Consider the following 21,714-nt stretch of genomic DNA (forward strand, 5'->3'; position numbering starts at 1 on the left):
AATAACTATTTCTAATGATGTGGAAATTATCACCCCTTTTTACATTTGCCTGTGGCAAACCTGTTAATTTTTATCTCCTACTTTCCAATTCTAGGTCCTGTTCATGGGTCAGTGCAGTTCAGAGTGTGTTAAGCTGATGGAACCTGAGAAAAGTGCCTGCCCGTAAAGACAGAGCTATGGGATGAAAAACAGCTGCCAGTGCCATTTGAGGTTCTGCTTTTCAGCTGGTGACAACAGTGTTCACACTATTTCTGCAAGGAGCTAGAGCACAGGTACCAGTGGCCTCCTTGGAATCAATGCATATCTACAAGCAAGGCCTAGAATCTCAGCAGAGCTGCTGAGTGGGTTCAGAGGCAACTACTCCCCTCCCTGAGACACAGGTATTGTTCTGAACGAGCCTAACAACACTCCAGACGTGATAAGAAGGTAGAGACCCAGACTGTCCCAAAGCAAGGATCCAATACACCCTTTGCTCACAGTGTCAGTGACCAAACATTAACTCCTAGGACACAGCACAGCTGTAAAGCTGTGTGACAGCATTATAAAGAATACAGCTGTCAGATCATCTCTGTTTATATCATGTATCTGCAAAGGCAATTCCATTTCTGGCCTGTTAGCACTAAATTAGCAGGCAAGACATTTGGAGAAAGCAGTGCTGCTGAGCAGCCCTGCCTACCACTCCACTTTGGCAGGAAACCTATTTAAGAAGATCTACAAGAGTTTCCTTTAAAAAGATCTACTGAAAACAAGAGTTTTCTTGATTGTGTAGGGGACAAGGACAAAGGTGAAGAGGACAGCTCAAGGACATTTAAGTACTTTAGAGTCAGTAAAGCCTATCAGCCCCTGCCATACCTAGGAGAGCATTGCCAGTGACACTCATTTGGGCCACCGTTACCTTATTGGAGCAGTTGTGTTCTCCAGCTTCCACCAGGACTTAGGAGGGTTCAGGTATCGGCACCACAGCTCCCAGTCAAACCCCTGTGCTGAGAGAGGATACTCCTCTATTTCAAAATTGTCATACTTAATGTTATCGAATGATGGAGAAATTACTCTTTTTCTGTTTTCTTTTATCCTGGTGAGCACTGGTTCAGCCCTTAAAAGTAAAAAAAAAAAAAAAAAAAAAAAAAGAAATACAGTGTTAAGATTACATCAACAAAAGCATAGCACTGATGGAAATCATAGAATAGTTTGGGTTGGAAGGGGCCTTTAAAGTTTATTTAGTCCACCCACCAAATAAACAGCAGCTTATGCTGTATTTTTCAGAAAGAGTGAAGTCTAAATCTGTTAACCATTCAGAGCCCTCTCTGCTTTGAGATGGAGTTTTGACAACGCAGGATTTGTCCCAAAATAACACACTGCAATATTTTCTCTAGGATGCCTTATTGTTAACCTTGATTTGAGCTGGTGGATGGAAGAAATGAGTATCTGCATATCATAGAGCATTTATACCCTTGCTACCAAGCAACGATAACTTCAGGCCCTCAACATCATCAAGGACATCAAGATCAGAGTTAATAATAGATCTATCCTAGGGACAGAAGCTCCTGCCTTTTTACCATCATTTTTACTTAAGAAGAAAGGGAGATATTAAATCCAGACTGAACAAGTTAAAATACATTCTTTTAGTTATGTTTACTTTTGCAGAATGGCCAAAATAACACCTCTTTGTTTACACTGCAGAACATAAAAGAAACATAGTATTTTTAATGAAAAGAAGACACATTTGCCCTCATGGGAAAAGGGCTATGCTAGTGGAGGAGGTTTTTCATGTGCAGTTTTTAAATATCATTTAAGTACACTGTAATTAGATCAGCAGATAAACCATAAAAATGGATCTAGACCATGTTACACAGATTATGTCTGAATCTCCATTAAAAAGCTCTGAATGCTAACTCACTCTCTATATGCAAGAGACATGCCAGTCAGTAAAATAACACCAGTGCTTGGAAAAGGTCCCTGCGTCAGAAAAACTGAAGGAGGCACATACCATCCCACGTTGAATTCCACGTGGGCATCAAAGAGAGCGACGACCGGCGCTGTGGCTGCTCTCCACCCGCTGACCCGAGACCGGATCAGCCCCTCCTGCTTGCTGTGCCGGACAACCTTGATGAAACCAGGCTTGTGGGCATTCACTTCGTCAACATACTTCTGGAGCTTCTCCTTGAGTTCCTCTGCAGAAGGGAAAGAATTAGGTGTTAACAAGAAGTGTCAGCTCAACGAGATGTAAAAATCTGTTCTTTCAGCAAAACAGGAGTAGCCTTCACACAGCTACTAAGAATTCTCTTACAGTCAGTCTAAAAGGAAAAAAGTAGAAGACCATGAATTAAACAACAACAACAAAGAAGTTCAGATGTAACTATTTAGCCTACATGACTGACATCAGAATTCTGGCACTGTTTAACAATAACAAGCCATGAAATAAAGTGCCATAGCTACATAAGAGCATATTATGTTACTGTAACAACAAACAAGACAACTGTCCTACGTTTTTGGAAAAATAATATGCCCAAGTATTCTCCATGAACCTTCTCTACCAATATTTCAAGAAAAAAAAAAGAGAAGTAAGAAGAAAATTAATTATTTTTTCCTCTTTCCATTTTTCTTTCTTAACTTTGACAACTGGTTTCTGTCTTGACTAAAAAGTTCTGTGACTTTTGCTCTCAGAACAAAGACCAGTAAAAGCTCTGGAGGAGAATAATTCCTAATTAAAATAGAATAATTCTTAGATCAACAGCTATTATATCTCTGGTTTAAAGACCACTGCATGAGAAAATACGATATGTGGAGTTGAAATATTGGGTTCACTATCATTATTTACTGAAAGCACTGTTCACTGTTCTTTATTAGCATTCCTATATTCTATTTACATTATGGTCTCAGAATTCCCTTTGTGACATTAAGTTCCCTTTATTCTGAATCTCTCCACAAATCCAGGAATGCCTTTGCTGTGATGCAGAATGACGCTCCTGTGGCTATAACGCATTATCAAATCTGCATTAAAAGCTCAATGCTGACTAGTCCTTTCTGTGAAAACTTGAGCAAGCCACTTAACTCTTCCTGAGGAACAGGTTCCCCAGGGCAGCAGTCAGAGCACCAAGCCTGTCTGAGCTCAGGTGTTTGGACAAGGCCCTCAGGCACATTCTCATGTGATTTTTTGGAGCATCCTGCATCGAGCCCAGGTAGCTTCTCAAACCATCAGCCTTCCACTTGGGGAACTGGTCAATTCAAACAGATCAGGACAACAGGCACACTAGAATGGTTAATGCCACAGAAAATTAATAGCAAGCACACTTTATGAGCCACATTAAATGTTCCTCTATAGAAAGGAGGTGGGTGTGTCCTCTCGAACTGACAAAGAGGAACTGAGCTGGTCAAGTACAAAGACTCCTTAAATTCATCCCTGTTTGTAATGACTCCTGGATAGCCACCAGGTGTGATGCAGCTGGCTCCACAGGCCTTGCAGGATGGTGCATGCCACGTACCTTTGTGTCAATGCATGAAATGAGAGACTACCACAGAAAACTGCTGATACTTACAGGTTTTCATAAAAACAAGAATGAAAAAGAAATAGTCTGCTGATCATGTCTATCGGAGTATTTAAACTGCAGCAATATTTCATGAATTGATTTGATATACCCCAGAATTTTCAACATTACACTGCCAATATCTATTCAATTTGTTTGTCTGTGACTGCATCACCTACAATAAACAATATGAGCCACTTACACATCACTGGTCTCTTCTGTATTAGACTTCCTGCTTATTGATCAATACACTTTTTCTCCTTTATAAAGTAAAAAAAACCCCACATTAATTTCTATCATGCTTGTGCCAAACCACATGTTCTTATTGCCCATCCCCAAACACAGAAATTTGTAGCAAGCACAGAACTATCAAACCAACCACTAGCTAACAGCACATTAAATTGAAAAGAAGACATTTATGTTACTGTAATTCTATGCATCTAAAAATAACACAAACCCATTCTCTATTCTCAAAATGCAACACTGTGGAGGGGTGAATAGCAAAACACGAAGATCAAAGCTTTGTTCTCCATGTAAGTGGCTGCTCCCAGCTTTGCAATACCAGGAAGCTTTATTTGCCACAACAATGCAGCATCACCACTGAGGATAAATTGCATGAAAGGAGAGCAGGCTCTAATCAAGGACTCAAAAATCAGTACCCTTGATAGTCACTGCTCTCTCAATCACTCCATTTCAGTAAGTGGCCTTTTCTTACTCCTGCCTTATACTTTTCCTAATGTGGACTGACTTCAGAAGCTTCAGTAAACACAAAATCTATTTCATAGCTAGGTGTAGTATGGAAACAGATGGAAATGGAACAGAACCCAAACCTTGGCTTGCCACCAGCATGACCTCAGCTGCACATTAAAGCTGTGACATTTACTAGGCAGTGCACGCTTCTAATTTTCTGGGTACACTGCAGCTCTTTGCAAATGAAGTGAATGGCCTGAGAGCATCTCAGGGGAACCTTGGAGGCTTACCTGTGGTCAGTCAGTATGGAGGAACCATACCCTGGGCTTCAGGATCACCTCAGGAGGAAACTGCTGCTTTTTACCTAATGTTCAATGCTGGCCCACAAGCAGTGACTTACTTTTTTGGCATGTCCACAGGATGTCTCCTGTGGAGACTTTTGCAGCCAGGCACTTTCTGGCCTTTGTTATTTAAAACAGATCAGCTTTGCTTTGCAAAGGCGGAGTGCTGAGCAGAGCATTATGTGCACCCTTTGTCTTACAAAACCTACTGGGCAGATTCTCCCAGAAGAAAATATATGAAAAAAATGTATCATTTTCACTCAGCCACAGGACAGAGAAGACATGTTAATGAAGCTTAAAAAGTCACAATTTCAGAAAGAACTTTAAAGATGCCTGTCATGGGTTAGCAAAGCATAGTCTTGGAAGTGATGTTCTTGCAAAGGGGTGCTTACAGCTTCCTCTGTGACCTGACAGAACCTATCAGCTGGCCAGTTTGAATATGGACAATTTTTTAAGACACTTAAAATTGTGACTGCCTCTGTGGTCCACATTTAAGAGTAGACAAACCCTGGGCAGGGCTCTCTCTTGTTTCCAGTGCTGGGACAGGTGGCTGTGGGCCACAGCCATCCTGGAGCCGATGGGCCCTGTTCCAGCTGCGGAACCCCCCACAGCCCTGCTCTGAGCAGACAGAGCAGCCCGGCTCCCCCTCTCCAGTGCGGCCAAGATTCAGCCGAAAGCTGCCCACCACTGCCTGGCAAAGATCATGTGGCCAACAGTGATAAGCAAAACTCCAGCTGCAAGGCCTGGGTGAGATTAACCCTTTCAGTGCTGTGAAGAGCTGAAAACCTGAGGGAGAAGAAAGAGGAGATGCTTAAAGCTGCAATTCTGTTGTAAAGCTATGATGTATCAGAGTACCCGTTGTAATTTCATGAATGCATGGGGGGGTGGAGCGTTCAACTTGTACTTGTGAGCAAAAGCACCTGCGCTGAGATAAGCAGATGCTGAAGCAGCTGTAATTTGATGAGAAGTTTGAACAAGGAGTGATGGAAGCAATGAGGATTCTTACTCCACATGGAAAGGGGAAGACCTCAGTTCCTAGAGATGCTCCCATAGATAGTCCTAGAGATGAAGATGAGGAGGACCCTTTGCTCCCAGGGAAGGAGGAGGGCCTCTGTTCTTAGAGATTAAATGCTCCCAGAGACGGGTGAAGAGAACCTTTGTTTCTGAATGGCTCAACCTTAAATTTGTACCCCAAAAAACTTCAAGAGTGGACCCTCGAAAGCACTTGTGGGACAAGCTGCAGGTCAGGGGAAGGGACTCAGACGCGAGCAGAGAACCAACCCAGGCGGCTGTCTCGTTGTGATACTGTTTTCATAGCATGGGCAAGAGAGACTCCTCTTCCTAAATGGACTGAACAAGGTTATTATGGAAGTGGTAAACAGACTGAACATCTCAAGAGTTGTCTTTTTACATTGTCAGTGGGAGAAGGGAGAAAGGTGGGGGGAGGAAGAGAGTTCTGAACGTGTGGTATGATTTTTTTTTTTCCCCCCCTCTTTTATGTCTGTTAATAAACTTCTTTATATTCTTTCAAGTTTGGTGCCTGCTTTGCTTTTCTCCTAATTCTTATCTCACAGAAGGTAAATAGTAATGAGTATTTTAGACCAAACCACTACAATGCCCTAGGAAAATAGTTGAGTCAGTTTTCTCCCCATGCGTTCCATGTCTTTCGGAATTTTACATGAGAAATCCAAGTTCAATTGTATTGACAGTTTCAGAGCACCCAGCCCAACTGGCCTGGATGATGGGACTCTCCCCCCAGAACTATTCATACGCTTTGCTATGGCACTGATGGTCTTCAGCAATATCATTTCAACCCATGTTCTTTTTTTTCCTCCACTTCAAGATATGTTGCCTGAATAATAAACAGTCTTTTTCAATAATTATTGTGCTTCACTGCTTTATGCTACCATAGGGAGAAGACAAGGAATAAGCAAATGTGTCATCTCCAATACACTGTTGATTCAGTGTCTAATTATGGAAACAAACAGCCTTATAAAGATAGATGCATTTGCCTTTCAGCACAGAATCTCTCAAATAAGGACTCAATTTGACTAAGCTGAATGAGGATCTGCAATTGGAATGAAAGAGCAGCCATATATGGAATGGGAAAATGGCACTTGGAAATGTTGCACTCTACCACCTGTCTCTATATGGTACAGATGTCTGAAGAGCACAGCACAACTCTCCTCACAAATGTAGAAAACATAATTAGTGTGCCATAATTATGTTTAATATTAACATAATTAAGTTCAAACACTTCCAAGAGGTTGTTTGTTTGTTTTTAATAAATTGACAAAGATTCTGTTTATCAAGTCCCCCTACTCAGTATGACAAAGCAGTGTTAAAGAATTCACACAACTTTGCCTTCTTAGGAAGCAGAAGCAGCAGGACAGGGTGGGGGCAAGGAGCATGAGGAGCCAGAAGGCTTCAGCCACCCCTCTTTCTCAAAAGGAAAGCCATCTACAGGTCATGCTCTTGGATCCAGTTGCATGACATGGGCTATCTTTTGTAAGCCTCTGTCCTCCCTAAATCAAGAAGTGACCAGGCTCAATGCTCAGTGATGTCAGGTGCCTTAGCCTCTTACACCAGTGCCCTACAGCAGCTGTGGGTCTGTCCACAGACTTCAAATTTCAAAGTAATTGATACAGTGTTGTCATAAGTAGCAAATTACTGCCTCTCAGTTATGGAGAAGAAGCTTAAAGAACAGCCAATTAAGGCTCACTTTCAGTAACTTTCACGCTTTAACATACTCCCACTCCGAGTGTTTAAATGAGGTCTCATCTCTCAGAACAGTTACATTTATGAAGCCCCACACTATGCTTGGCTGAGACAGATGCATTTTACTGACCTTTTTCTTGACTGTAAGTTTGCCAACAGAGCTAAAATAACAAATATATAAATAAAATAACACTCTACATTTTCTAAACCCCAAGAGTCCCTGCTGACTTCAGCCCAGCAATGCATGCTGCATGTTACTGCCATCTCTGCAAACCTTGTGCTTTTACCTTTAGGGAAATATTTACTTCCATGTCAAAGGCCCAGGAATTGCCATGTCCCTCTACCTTGGCACAAACATGGCTTCTTTTGCTGTGAAGGGAAAGAATTACTTTTCAATACAGAATGGGGTTTAACTTAACAGTTGGCCTCCTTGTGCCAGAAACTGTGGATTGACACATTATATGAAAGGGATAAAAACCTACCAATTCATTATTTTATGTTATGTGTTCACTGAGCTGCCTAGAAGGCACACTCTGGTCCCCAGGTAATGAAAAGTGTTGGATATTTTCTTGGACCATAAAGGACACTTTTAAAGACAAATCATTATAGCAGCTGCAAGAATACAGCAGGAGCTTATGCCTGGGTTTGGAGCCAAGAGACCATTGGTCAGCTTGCTTCTGGGAAGGACTGCAGAGCCTTCGTGAATTCCCAATGCAGCAGGTTCACAATGGGATCCACTGCCCTGCAGGAAGGCAAAACAGCCTTTCACCACGAGGGCTGCTGCCACTCTGGGAACATCTGTCTCATCAGGTACACCTTGCCTCTGCATGAAAGACCAGTCAATTGGCAAAAAGACAAAATTCGCACAAGCCAATTAATTTTAAACCAAGATTTTTCCATCTCCTTACCTGATTATTTTTGACTCTAAATCTTAGGAACAAGAAGAGCTGCTTTTCCAATTTTAACATGTATTAACATAGCTAACTTAATTTCTGGCAAATAAAGAAAGCCTGTTATAACAGGTTTGCTGCAAACCCCTTCCTCTCTCCCACCTCAGTCCCTCTGTAGGCAACCAACCTGACTTCATGTAATAACCTGAATTCATGGCAGAAGCTAGGCATAGAAGAGAACCTGTTTTGCTGCACTTTATCTAATAGGATATGTGGATTATGTCACTTATTTCGTATGCAGCTCAGTGCTTCATCATTTTTATTTTTCTTACCTCTGGTCCTTTATCTTTCATGCTCAAGTGATCACCTCTCATCTCTGTAGCAGAAGCAGATAATTCCAAATGGAAAATATTTATAACCAGATAGAGGCACGTCATTTGTAATGCACATGTGTATAGAGAATGTCTGCAACAGAGGGCAACAATGCACAAGCAGATAAGGAGGGCCTGCTGTGCTGTATTTAATAACCCCGTGTTATCTGGTAATAGATGAACCACCCAGGGGAAATTACCAACGTGACGCAAGGAATTGATCTGGACAGACCTCAAAAAAAAAAAAAAAAAAAAAAAAAGAAGAAGCAGTGGAGTCCTTCTCCTCCATTCCCATACCTAACTTGTATTGTTGACAAAGATGCATAGTCTAATCCCAGAAGTTCAGGCTATCCACATGTAAAGATAGAGAGTGTAATGAACTTTCACAGTCACAACCTTTGCATTCAGCAAGCCAAAGTCCCAGCTGCTGTCAGACCTCCTCAGGTCTATTAAGATAAATTGCCTACAGCAACCCATTCCAGCTCATATCTTGGTCTACAAGCCAAGGGTTCCTTTACTCTAGCACATGAACAGCACCCTTGTCCCACAACAAAGGCAGGAAAAGAAATGCATTTCCCCTCTCACCCCCTACACACACACACATTCCTTCAACTGCCCAGGAGAATCTTATACAGAGGAGTGGGAAGTTTTCAAGGGATTCGATAGGGGCTGCTTTGATCCACTCTCAGCTCCTTCACAAACATCTTCTCTATGCACAGAAGGAGCTCAGGTGGACGTTTCACTGAATCCTTGTGTAAGATCCTGGGAATCCTACAGCAAAAGGACATCATAGAGCAAATAAATCCACTTCAAAACAGCAGTTAAACAGCTTCCAACAAAAACGAGGCTTTGCAGAAGAAATCTGTGCCAGCAACTCTTCCATGAGCCATCTAGCAGACATGTTCACTACACAGGTTCATTATTGTTTCTTCCTAAATGATGTCTATTTCTCATCCCAGCCATGAAAATGGGATACTACACATCATTCAGTCCCACACAGAAATATTGCTGTGTCTTAATAAATCCCAAAAATACGGAAAGAACTACAAAAGTTATCTTTTGGAAACTCTGACAGGTCAACTCTCTGTTATGGAGGTGGGGGATACTGAAGAAAGAAATATTACAGCTGTTATTTTTTGTTACTACTAATCTTTTGGGGTAATGTCTTTATTATAAGGGCTGTAAATCCCTTTTATTTCCCTTCTATTATTTATTAAGTATTGTTTGAAGACAGCACTCAATTCATGTAAGGTGCATCCCATCATAACTATCACTGAGCCCACATTCTAGCAGCAATCTCCCAACACTTTGCAAGACAGAGACATAAATTAAGATGCCAGATGAATCTGCAAGGTCACACCAGAAGCTGCAGAAGGGGAGGAATAGAACCTGAATCTCCCAAATCCCAGGGCTGCACATTATCACCACATGATTTCCCTAAGGCTGTGATTCTGCATTTTGAGCCGTGGTGTATATGGAACCCCGAGAACTCTGGTTCAGAGCAGATTCAAGGGCTCTTCCACATCACTGTGTCAGGATTAAGAGGCATCTGATATCTGGGATCTTGCAAATGTCAACAGAAATGCATTGCACCAAAGGAACTGAACACTGCCCTTCCATCCCACTGACCATGGGAGACTCACACTCTTATCTCTGAGAACAGAGCAGAGCTTACTAAAGGGAAGTGTTAATATTTAGAGTGGAAAAGAAAACATACTTGCTCTCAGGTGAACATTTCAGCTCTTTAAGAGGCAAGGCAGGACTAATAAAAAGGCACAAAATGTCTGTTCTTAGATTGCCAGTCAGGTGTGCACGTGTGGAACATGCAAACACAGCTAAACACGGAACAGGGACTTTCCAAGTGCTGCCACCAGCCACACAGACACCAGAGGGACAGAGGCTGCCATGTATCTCTTCAGGGCAATACCTAGAATCCTAGAATGGTGCTCAAATTTCAAAGTCTCTTTAAATACAGAGCTAATGATATAAACTTAATGGTTCCACTCGATGTGCAGATTGCTGGAAAAAAAAGCTATTGGATGGATCATGGCTATAATAATGTGATCACAACAATGAGGGCAGGAATAAGCGCTATTGCTGTAATCAGATATAAATATCACATCTGATGCAAGAATCACTTCTGATGTTTATTTGGATACAATAGTTTTAGAAAGTGGCCGTAAAGCGAGAGGCCTAGCAAGCACCGACAACATGCATAGAGAGACAGTGATATGACACATTGCTGGAATAACCTCAGCCAAAATTCTGAGTTCATCATTTCATTCCTTGGTGTTCCTGGATTCATCTACAGAATGACCTTTAAATGTTAAAAGAAGTGCTTGAGAAATGCATTCTAGTCCCAGCTGTTTTCAGTAATCCAAGTGGCACTTTTTTTTTTTTTTAATATACAGCATTTAATTCTAATCTATTTCTTGGATGTATGTGAAAGAGAAAAATCACTATTCAGAAAAGAAACTAAATGCCTGAACAGAGCCAGATCAGATTGTATAAATCAAGAAAAATACAATCAGAAGAGCACATTAGAAAGCTCTGTACTTTCATAACCATAAGATGCAGCAAGTTGCTCACTGTACTATAAACCTGATAAATAATCATGACTCCAAGAAACAGCATGGCACTTCACATTATGGTAGCAGATTCATAAAGAAAAAAAATAAACCCTGCCAATTAAAAAACAATAGTCCAAGTGTAGCTACTTTATTTCTGGAGTGGATTCTGAAGAAATTAGTCACACAGGTTGCATTAAAAATGGAATATGCAAATACTCAGTCAGAACTGTATGAAACAGAGCTGCTAATATTGCTCTCTGGATCAAACCTCTCTCTAATAGCTGAGAACAGGACTATGAAAGGAAGAGGAAACAGAAAGCAATCATAGAATACCTGCTGGAAGGGAACCTCTGCAATCCAATCTTTGACTCAAAGCAGGTCCAAATAAACAATATGAAGTAACTCTCACTGTTAAATAGTTATTTAAAAGAATGACAGAGAGCACTAAAAGACAGGTTTTGATTTTAATAAATAAGACTTGGCCTTGCATGACAAATTGATTTTTATTAAAATCTTACTTGATATCAGAAATTATTATCTAACTTTATATTTGTTGCATGGAATCCCTTCCCTGGGAGCAAACCAACATGCACAAAACCTGATGATACTACGAAAGCATCCTCAAGGGTCAGGACAGCAATAACACTATTTCACAGTGCCCTTTTCTTTTTCTTTAACCTTGCCCAAATGTAGAGCTACATTTGGTAACTTTTGATTTTGACTGAATGACTCTTACTATACCAGACAATTCCTACACATCAGATGCAAACTGTTCTGTCCATATTCCAAGCCAGAAAGATTGATTTCTTTACCTGTGATCATGTTCTGTGTGACCTGCTATTATCTTCTCCTTTCAAAGGCCACTCACAGAAGAATGCAATTCACACAGCAACAGCAACACAGCACCCAATCCACCAGGCAAAAATACAGCCTGCCTGGGCAGGAGGGTTCTTTTCAGCAGATGGGATTAGTTCACAAAACGGACTGGTTTTTATATCAGCAGAGCTGCAGTCACACAAGATGTTTCTCAGAATAAAAATAAAAGCAAACCATCCCAATATCAGCAATTTTTGTTTGTTATTCAAGTGGTTAATACATCTCTGGCAATACAGAGTAGATCAGGTAATACCCCTTGCAGGTAAAAATTCTACATGTGAAATAGTGAAGTCACTGAAGTCAACGAGAACTTCTCAGAAAACACTTTTATATGTCTGGGTCCCAAATGCAACACCACACATGATGTCACTGGAAGTGCAAGTTAAAATCACCCCTCGAAAAAGTCAGCTCTCATATATCCTCTTATTATATCATACAGTCTTGAAAAATTCTACCAAACACAATTTATTACCTTGCACAGCATCAAATCCTGCTCACCTGGCATAAAGAGAAGGAGCAGGACCTACCCCATCACCTAGCAAGCAAGCAAAGCGCTGCCTTCAGAGTGCACTTCCACTACAACCCTTCGAGGAATGTCACCTCAGTGACACTGCCAAGCTCACTTGGGACAACTTGGGAAGCAGCTACTGTGCTAAATAAGTTGTGGCTTTTAATTCACATCATTTTGAAGAACTTGGAAGTTACAACTGCTCATTTTTGAAACTTCCTAAAGAATGGACAAAATCCAAATAGTTTTTACGCCTGTAAAGCCCCCATTCAAATCAGAAATTATTTGGTTTGAATACCATATGAGCCACAGGATTTGTTGCCCTCTAAAGATAAAAACTGGGTTTTTTGGGAGAATCAACTATGAACATTTTCAAATTAAAGCAACAAATTCTGGCTTGCTTCTTTCCCAGCATATTTGCTTACTCCTTAGGAATAACACAGTGCTGGGACCATGCCATTTGGTAGCTGTATAAAATCTCTAAATCCAGCACATATGATCTCCAAGAAAACTGCTTATTATACTACTGTATCATCCACTGCTTCCTAAAAATCCTGAACTGCAAGTCTAGAGAGAACATAATACCATAGAATTTGTATCTTTAGATTAAATAGATCAGCATGTAACAAATTATTCCAAGCCCTTCATCAGTTATTATAGAAAATTTCTCTGTGGGCACCTAATCACAATTGATCCATTATTTTTAAAGAAAGGTTTGGAAGTTAACTCTTGTATTACAACTGCTGTTCATGCCCTGCCTTTTTGCATCAGAAACATGTGAGGGACAGCAGCAGCAACCCTTATGTTTTCATAAAAAAAAAAAAAAGGCTAGATATTAAAAATAACCCAGGCAGTAAACTTGAACTAAAATTCATTATACCTTTTCACAATTCACAACACAGGAACAGCACTGCTATTAGCATCCTATTGCAGTCTGGAATAGATTTGGTTAAATCCTGCTTAATTAGAAGTATGTTATTTTCAAACTAAACTATGTTAATGTGGCTATTAGTATGCCTCCCAGCAGGGTGGAAACCTTGCCTGCATAAAACATGCACACACAAGAGCACACACCAACCTTGCCTTTTCTGCTCCCTAGAAGCAATTGGCAGTAGTGTCAATATTTTTTTTTTTACACTAGAAGCAGTAAAAGTGTATTTTCACTGTACTAGAGTAAGACAGAATCCCACCAGCTCCAGCACTTGCTCCTGGATTTACACCCAAGTGAGCAGCTGGAGGCTCAGGTGACTGGGCTGCTCCAGCCTTCTGCTTTACTCTGCAGATGGCCGGGACTTCCAGGGAAGGACAGCTCCTGCTCCAGACTACAAGAAGCAGGCTGGGCTACCAGTTCAAGTTCTCTTTTTGTCAGCAAAAGCAGAGCTGGCTGGGCTGGCTGAGAAAGCACGAGGAAACACAAAGCAATTCTCAACGTGCTGCCTGACATTCCACAGGTTTGTCTCTCTGGATCAGTCACGCATCGACACCCAGCACTGCCGAGCCAGCAGCTGCTGGGATGCTGAGGGTAAAGGGTCACAGAAAATGGACTGGAATCAAAAACACCACCTGGGCACTGAAATGCCTCACATCTTGGGAGGTTCTCATTAAAGTTTTACAGGTGAAGATAAAGCCTAAATTTAACAAAAACATTTTAAAAGCTCCTTACTTAATTTTTTTCATTAAGTATTAGGCAAACAAGAATTGAGGAGAATATTTTTGAATTATACTGCCTCCCGCTAATATTTAGATAAATTACACCAGGTTTGTTCAACATTTGTATTCTGGTAGAATTCACAGTAATTTCTGTTTGTTTCCTTCCTCTCTTTTTTTTTTTTTTGGTCATTTAATTTTAGCCTTTTACTTCAAATTTACCTTCTGAAGCAAGGCTTGAAGACCTGTGGTCAAAGCAGAGAGACTCCTGGGACCCATCAGTCACTGCCCATTAAGAAGAACAACTCGAGATGTGTGAAACTGATTGTTCATGTGAAAAACTATGCACATGGGCACTTGTATCCAAGGCCCTTCCCCACATTTTTCAAATAGCTTCATTTTTTCAATAAATGCAGCAAACTTAAATGACTTCCCAGCTTAATTTTTACTGACATTGTTATTTTTATATACATTGTAATTCTGAATCCTGACATTTACATAAAATATTACTTGGGAATTTTACTTTTTTTCCAGGACATCTTTCTACAAAGGACTGTTAGCACTAAGTACTGCCTGCCTGTATCTCATTTAGCCAGCCATGCTGTAGTCTGTAGCTCTGCAGAACACCCACCAGACTCCATTTATTATAGATATCCAAAGGCTTGAAACTACCTCCTATGCAATTCTTCCAGTATCCCATTTGACCTTTCACTATGAATAATGATTTTGCACAGATACCGGCTAATTTCCTTGGACTGGATTTTTATTTGCAATGATTTGCAATTTGATTTGCAGTATATCCACATTTTTCAGAATAGGTACTGCCTGACTTCTCAGATTTAAACCCTTTGGCATCTTCAAAAGAGCGCTTCCTGAACAGCTAAATTTGTAATGAAATTCCATGATTAAATTCTCTCCATCTATGAACATTAAGTTTCTACCTTGTCTGCATACTGCAATATGTTGCATTGAAGACAACTTTGGACTGGGTAATGATCTCATTTTCCTACATAGCATTCATCTCAGTTAACCTCAGAGGGTTTATACAGCTATATTCTTATGTCACAGGAGGAGGTTGCTCCCATAGGTACTAAACTCTGAGTTATAATTAACATCCAAACCTTAAAAATCCTGAGCAGCATTTATTCCACAGAGCAATAACAGGAAGCTTCTTGAGGCATGTGGCCCTTCCACCTCCAAGGCTCTCACATCACCCCCACATTTTAAACTTCCCATATGTTAAGTTAAAAATGTGTAAATTGTACCCTACATAGCAAACACCGCAATCCTACAGACACTGAAAGTGTTAAGTGGCCTAAACAAAGAGTAATTAACTTCTTCCTTATATTTTCGCTATATATAATCCATACATATAGGTATGCTTAAAGCAAGGTTCTGCTTATGGAAACAAGACAAATTAATGTTATTTTAATAAATTATGTTAAGCACTAACATTTTGGTACCATAGCAGTACCACATGGATAATTCAGCGTTTTCCACAGAGGAGTTTGACATGAACAAAAAATCAAATGCAGCCACTTGCATTCTGCACAGTATTTCCACCAGAGAGGTTTATAGATTCCTCAGAAGAGCTGCTTGCAAAGCTGCTGTCAAAGGAACTGGCAGGGTTTGCTACCTGAGCTACAATTGCAGCTAATGTGAAGAACCTGAGCCACATGCGGCAATTCCAATTAGGGAACTCAAATCAGGAAAATAAGTAGCTCCAGTAAATGCCATAAACATAAGAAGGCAAAATGCCTTAAGAGGCAAACAAAAAGTGGTCACAGTTCAAATACTACAAACTGGAGACTAGGCACTGTTCCTGTCTTTCACCACAGACAAATCAGGGTGATTAAAACACAGAGCAAGTAGGTTTCCTAATGTCTCTTTGAAAAACATGGCAGGTGTTGGTTTGTTTTTTTTTCTATTACCATCCAGAAGAACAAAACTCCCAAACCTACAGCAGAAGCAAGTAACTTTCTGAAAAGCAGAAAGACTACCAACTGCTAGCAAGAAGTTACTCTCAGTCTTTTTGCTAAGCTGCACATGAAAGCTTAAGTCAAAGGTTCCTTTTTTTATTTGCTGTGTGACTGAATCTTCCCGGTAGCTAAAAAGCAAACACTGTGTGGGTTAATTGGAAGCATTTGTGAAAACTAATTAAACTTGCTGTGCTGCAGTCGTGCTTCAGAAAAGATTTTTTGTATCAATCCTAATAAAGATTTGTTCTTCTTGTACATGACTTGTTTAATCCCTTCAGGTGGATAAACAAAGAATGTATCAGTTGTATCTTAGTAAAGCGAGGGAGTCAATCTAAAGACATTAATTAGGGAGCATGGTACAAGTTATCCCTGGATAAAACTCAAAGGGATGCATGTCCTTTCAATACTAAACCATGCCATCACTGATGTGACCATTCCCTAATGAATTTGTCTTGCCCATCCTTTTGCTCTCATCAAGACTATCCTTCCTTACCGATGTGAAATGGACCTGATATTTGATATGCACTAGCACTCACAAATCCCTCTGAAACCAGCTGGCATCAAATGTATGCAAAATTTATGAGAAGTTGGATGAGCTATGTCTCCATTTCCTCTTGGCTGTGTCCATACGTAACATCTATCCTTATCAAACAATGCCTTATTTTTCTCCACCCATCTGCTACTTTGATTTTGGAACCCATTGATCCAATTGGTTTGACTTGCACTGTGTAATGAACAAACCCAGCAGGAGTAGCAGGGCACACCTCTTAAAGGCTCTTCACTGAAATCCTGTCATTCTCTTACCAAAATCCAGTCATTTCATCCTCTTCATAAACACTTGGTGTTTCACTACTACATGAGCCACCACCATTAAAACCTCTGTCTGAAAGCCTAAAATATCCCCAATCTTGGTGTTACCAAGCATACACAACTGGGATTTACCGCTCAGCAAGTAAAGATTCCTCCTGTGAGGACAGGGCACCACAGCTTCCCAGGACAGAGCCACAGCAGCTCCCAGCACATGGAGCACTGTGCGGATGTGCCACCTCCAGCTCTGGGAGCAGCTTGGCTGATTTACTTGGGGCAGGGTACAAAATCACCTGACCTAGTTCATGCACTTCAGGTCTACTGTCTTGGAAGTGCAGGACAGTGCCAACATGGCATTCTTAAAATACTACAAACTATTCCCTTTGAATCTGGATTTCAATAACCACAATGTTTTAGTCATATGAGATGTTGCTCTGAAGCTCAATCCTTTTAATTGTTGAAGAGAAGGCACTTTTACAACTCCTTAGCATCTGGCCATCAGAAATAATTCTATGAATTAAGATGACAAGAGCAGCTTTGGTGAGAACTACTCAGCATCTGAATTAAACAAATACAGTCAGTGAGGCTCAGCTGGGCTCATAAATCAAAAGTGATTACATTCACATGCCAAAATGCAGTCAACATTTTTTTAAGTTTAAAACTTGTATTTCTGGCTTAAATTGCCAGTCACCTTAAATCTTTTTAACTAGCGTAACAAAGATATTACTGAGGTTGGAGATTTTGAAACCTAACTGGACATGGTCTTGGGCAACTTGTTCTAGCTGACCCAGCTTTGAGGAGGTGGGTGGGACTAGAAGGTCTTCAGGGGTCACTTCTCACCTCAGCCACGCTGTGACAGAGTTCAAATCTGCCTTGGAGAGGATGCATTCATTTCTTTTGATCCACACCTATCTTCTGATAAAATAAACAGGCAGACACAGAACAAATTACAACACTGAGTAGATGGTCTGAGAGCAATACAGGAACTGGGATGTGAGTGATTCAGCCCTTCTGTGAGCTTGCAACATCCAGTCATAATCTTACAGAAACTGATCTTAATATTTTTTCAATTTCTTAGATAAAATAAAACCCTGCCAAGAAACTAAGCACATGTTTCTGACACTGTAAGGTCAAGGTTTTTGAAACAGATGTCTGAAGCTTGACTCCTTAGCCCTTGCTTAGGTCATTAAAAGTACAAGTTTCCTGATTTTCACAGATCTGCAGAGACTAAACACTACGGCATTCAGCTGAACAAATGGGCTCACCAGTAGTGAAATAACAGGAAATAAGTCTGTTTCACGGTTTATGAAACTCTGCCTATCAGTGACTATGTAAAATTATAAAACACTTACACTTTAAATCTATATAACACCAGTTAATAAATACCAATCAAGCTGAAGCTGTTCTGTGTCACAAGTCTTCCAACAGCAACAGTTTGCTAAAGAAATTGAGCTTTGCAATTACTTGTTTGCAGATGGTAAATGAGAAAGCATTAATGCGAAGGAATCTGGTGATCTTATGCACCACAGGCTGTTATGCAAAGAACAAGCTGTGAGCCTTTTTATATGTATTCTCCATACATAATTCAAACAGATTGCAGAGCCTGATGGTGTTTCTTTCATATACAGTGATCTCTGTTTAAAAGTACATCTCAAAAACATTTTTTAATGTGGACATAGTCAACGGTGACCAACTACTTTGAGTATTACAACATGAGAGATTCTAAAGATATCTCTAGTTCTGTCCATTGGCACAGGAACATTCACAGAACTGTTAAAGGCCTTCAGAGGATCTAATTTTTCCATATTTGTCCAGGCCTCTCAAAATGTTGAGGTCAGAAATTATTTCCAGTAGAATGAAAATAAACCTGCCAAATACAGAGAGAACTTTATACTGCTGGTTGCAACCCTTCCACCTTCCCTTCAACAGGAAAACCAGCTTCTGAAGTATTTTTATGGTGGGTCAGAAACTATAAGAGGTTTCCTTGAATATAAAATCCCTGCCCTGAAAATCTACAGGCTGACTAATCAATGAGTGTTTATGAACTTCTCTTTAGCGCTCTTCTGTTAAAAGACCTAAAATAGTTTGACAAATATACCCACATCAAAGAACTGCAGCACTAAACAGACTTTGAGAGATCATCTGGCCCTTCTTCTTGCCCCAACACAGAGAGACCCTTGTTCCAATTAATCCTGACAGAGGTTTGTCTCATCTCCTTCTAAGTTTACTCAGGAAATATTGTCCCATGCTCTTTATAGATGGATCAAATGAAGCACACTGTAAAGACAAATATATTAACAGTATACCCTAAGTCTGTCTGGTACAGATAAAAAGCACAATACCTCAAACCTGCAGTGATTAAGTCTAGATATTTGCATTTGAAACGACAAAAATAACTTCCTTCAGACTAACCACTTACGAGAGCGATAAAACAAAAAAACAAACTGGCAAAAAAGACCTAAAACTCTTTCTGCAACTCTTCACTGACAAGAATATTTTTTCCTCATAAATCTGAAGACCAAGAGCCACAAGTCCCTTTGAACATTCATAAATATTAACATATTTCTGATGGCAAATTCATTGTAGCAACTTTGCTTTTAGAGTTAGTATTCCAGGATCCCCCTTGGACAGGGAAATGGAATGACAGCACTATCTCCCATTGCCAAGCTGGAAGAGAATCCTCCCACGAGCAATAATGGATAGTCACACCAGCAGCCTGTGAGGGGATGAGAGCTTTAATAATTTGGCAAGACACTTAGCTGGCTCTAAACCCTACACAGTCATCAGTAACATTTAAAAACCAGCTTTTATACAGAACACAAAAAACCATCCAAATTTGCTCGCTGCCAAATCACTTGAACACAATCAAAAAAAAGAGCAGAGAACTAGTTTGAGAAAAAATACTTTAAATTCTAAATCACAGGAGAAATACAAGGAAGGTGCTAGGATATAAAGTTATCAATTTTAATTAAAAAAGGAAAAATAATTAATTTAGCTCTTAATAGCTAAACCAGGAAAACACCAAATATATCAAATCCCACCAAGGACATAACTGATTCAAGGAAAAGTATTTTACAGCCCTTTAAAAAAAAATAAAACCAAAATTTACTAAAGTCAGCTGATTAAGAATGAAACTCATCTACCATCTCAGACAAAGCCTACAACTGTTTTGTGATTTGCACTGACCTCCCTTCAGAAAGAAATTAATTTGGTTATTTAACTTATTCTCAATGATGTTAAAAGGAATCATAAGACGACAGGAATTTGTAACTTGTCTAATAAATATTCCAGACAGTTGTCACAGTACTTACAGTTCCCTGGATTTTTAAATTTATTTCCATGTGTATATCAAGTCTCTGATGAACTATCAGTCTATTTCTGGAAGCCAAGAGACTGAAGTCATTGCTCATAAATTCTGGTACCATATGATACAAATAGTTTCACTGAATGCAATGGCATCAAGGAGGATGGGATCCATTATGCATCTAACTGCTGAATAGCACCTTAACCAAGGAATGCCTCCCTGTTTCCACGTGGCAGCTTACAAAATAACATAAATCACACAAGTAATCAGGCTTACAATATACACAACTGGCTGCATGATCAGGGTGACACGGTGTTCAGTCATAATGCACAAAAGAGGACAGTAACAAGGGTTAGATACTTTTCAAAAGGGGACAAAATTTTAAGTGAGATTTTCTTGAGCAGACTTGCTCCCATTTTTGCATCTGTGCCAGTAACAGTACAGCAGCAAAAGAGTTTACTGAAAGAAATGCCAAATAAATACATTGAGGAGCCTGGAATCTGACGCCAGGGACAGACCTGAGCAAGCAGAGTAATTCCTCAAGTCTTCCCCAGTGGAACTGTGATTTGGCACACATTGGAGAGGCATTTATTTCCTAGGGAGAAAGGCAGAAACATCCTGCATGGCCACACCACCAGTGTGCCATCACTCCTGCCTGTCCTGGGAAGGCTCACCTATTCCAAGCAGGTCCAGCCCTACCACTCCTGGTCCTCCTGTTCTGGAGGCACTTCTGGGCACTTCACCCACAGAAACAAAGCTTTGTCTCCCAGGGGAGATGAAACAGCTGGAATCAGAACCATGTTAAAGTATGACTTGCAGAATATTTACAGAGAAATCTGGCTGGGTTTTTCCAGAACAATGCCAAAGCATCAATGGTGCCTCATCCTACCACAGAGACATGGAACTATTAGGCAGCTATACAGGTTCTCTCAGGATAAATGTACAGTACCTTCAGTGACAGGTCAATGATCTGCTCACTACTCCCTTCAAAACTGGCTGTTTATTCTCTATAATTCGTGTATTTCTCAGCTGTCACTAGTCAAGCCCCTTTTGGGATGCTACTGAGCCCTTGGGCTGAAGCTTAGTCAACAAGGGTTCTGCTGGTAATAGGATAATGCAGGCAGTTTACACCTCAATTTCAACAGTTATCTTTAAGCAAATTATCCAAAACTCACAGAGAATGACCTACCATTTCTAAAAGGACCCATTAAAAAATCAGAACATTTTTATTTTATAGTTACTGGTGGTTTTATAGGTCTTTCTCAGTCAGGAAACCACTGAACAAGTAAGTGATTACACAGGTAACTGCAAGTGGCAGCAAATTTTAAAAATATAGTACAAAGGCACAAAAAACACTTTTCCCCTGCCACAGCCAGTTATATAAATCACAGGAATTCCTACTGTAATGGGTATGTATGGCACAGACAGAAGTGCAGTTTCACACAGATAGGAACCTTTAAAAATGACCAGAATCAGAAATCCACTTAGT

The 21,714-nt window shown here is 40.3% G+C and overlaps 1 protein-coding gene across 2 annotated transcripts in view; it reads right to left on the reverse strand.

Annotated features, from left to right (window-relative positions):
* GALNT18 (polypeptide N-acetylgalactosaminyltransferase 18) overlaps positions 1–21,714 on the reverse strand; it is a 207,513-nt gene that overhangs the window by 70,858 nt on the left and 114,941 nt on the right. For both annotated transcript variants that reach the window (XM_017726304.1, XM_008644053.2), the window contains exons 5-6: positions 1,988–2,171; positions 896–1,093 (exon numbers count right to left, since the gene is read on the reverse strand). In XM_017726304.1, coding sequence (XP_017581793.1) covers positions 896–1,093; positions 1,988–2,171 — 382 coding nt within the window. The remainder of the gene's footprint in view (positions 1–895; positions 1,094–1,987; positions 2,172–21,714) is intronic.

Source organism: Corvus brachyrhynchos, unplaced genomic scaffold (genome assembly GCF_000691975.1).
Source record: "Corvus brachyrhynchos isolate BGI_N302 unplaced genomic scaffold, ASM69197v1 scaffold281, whole genome shotgun sequence".
Taxonomy (NCBI): Eukaryota; Metazoa; Chordata; class Aves; order Passeriformes; family Corvidae; genus Corvus; species Corvus brachyrhynchos.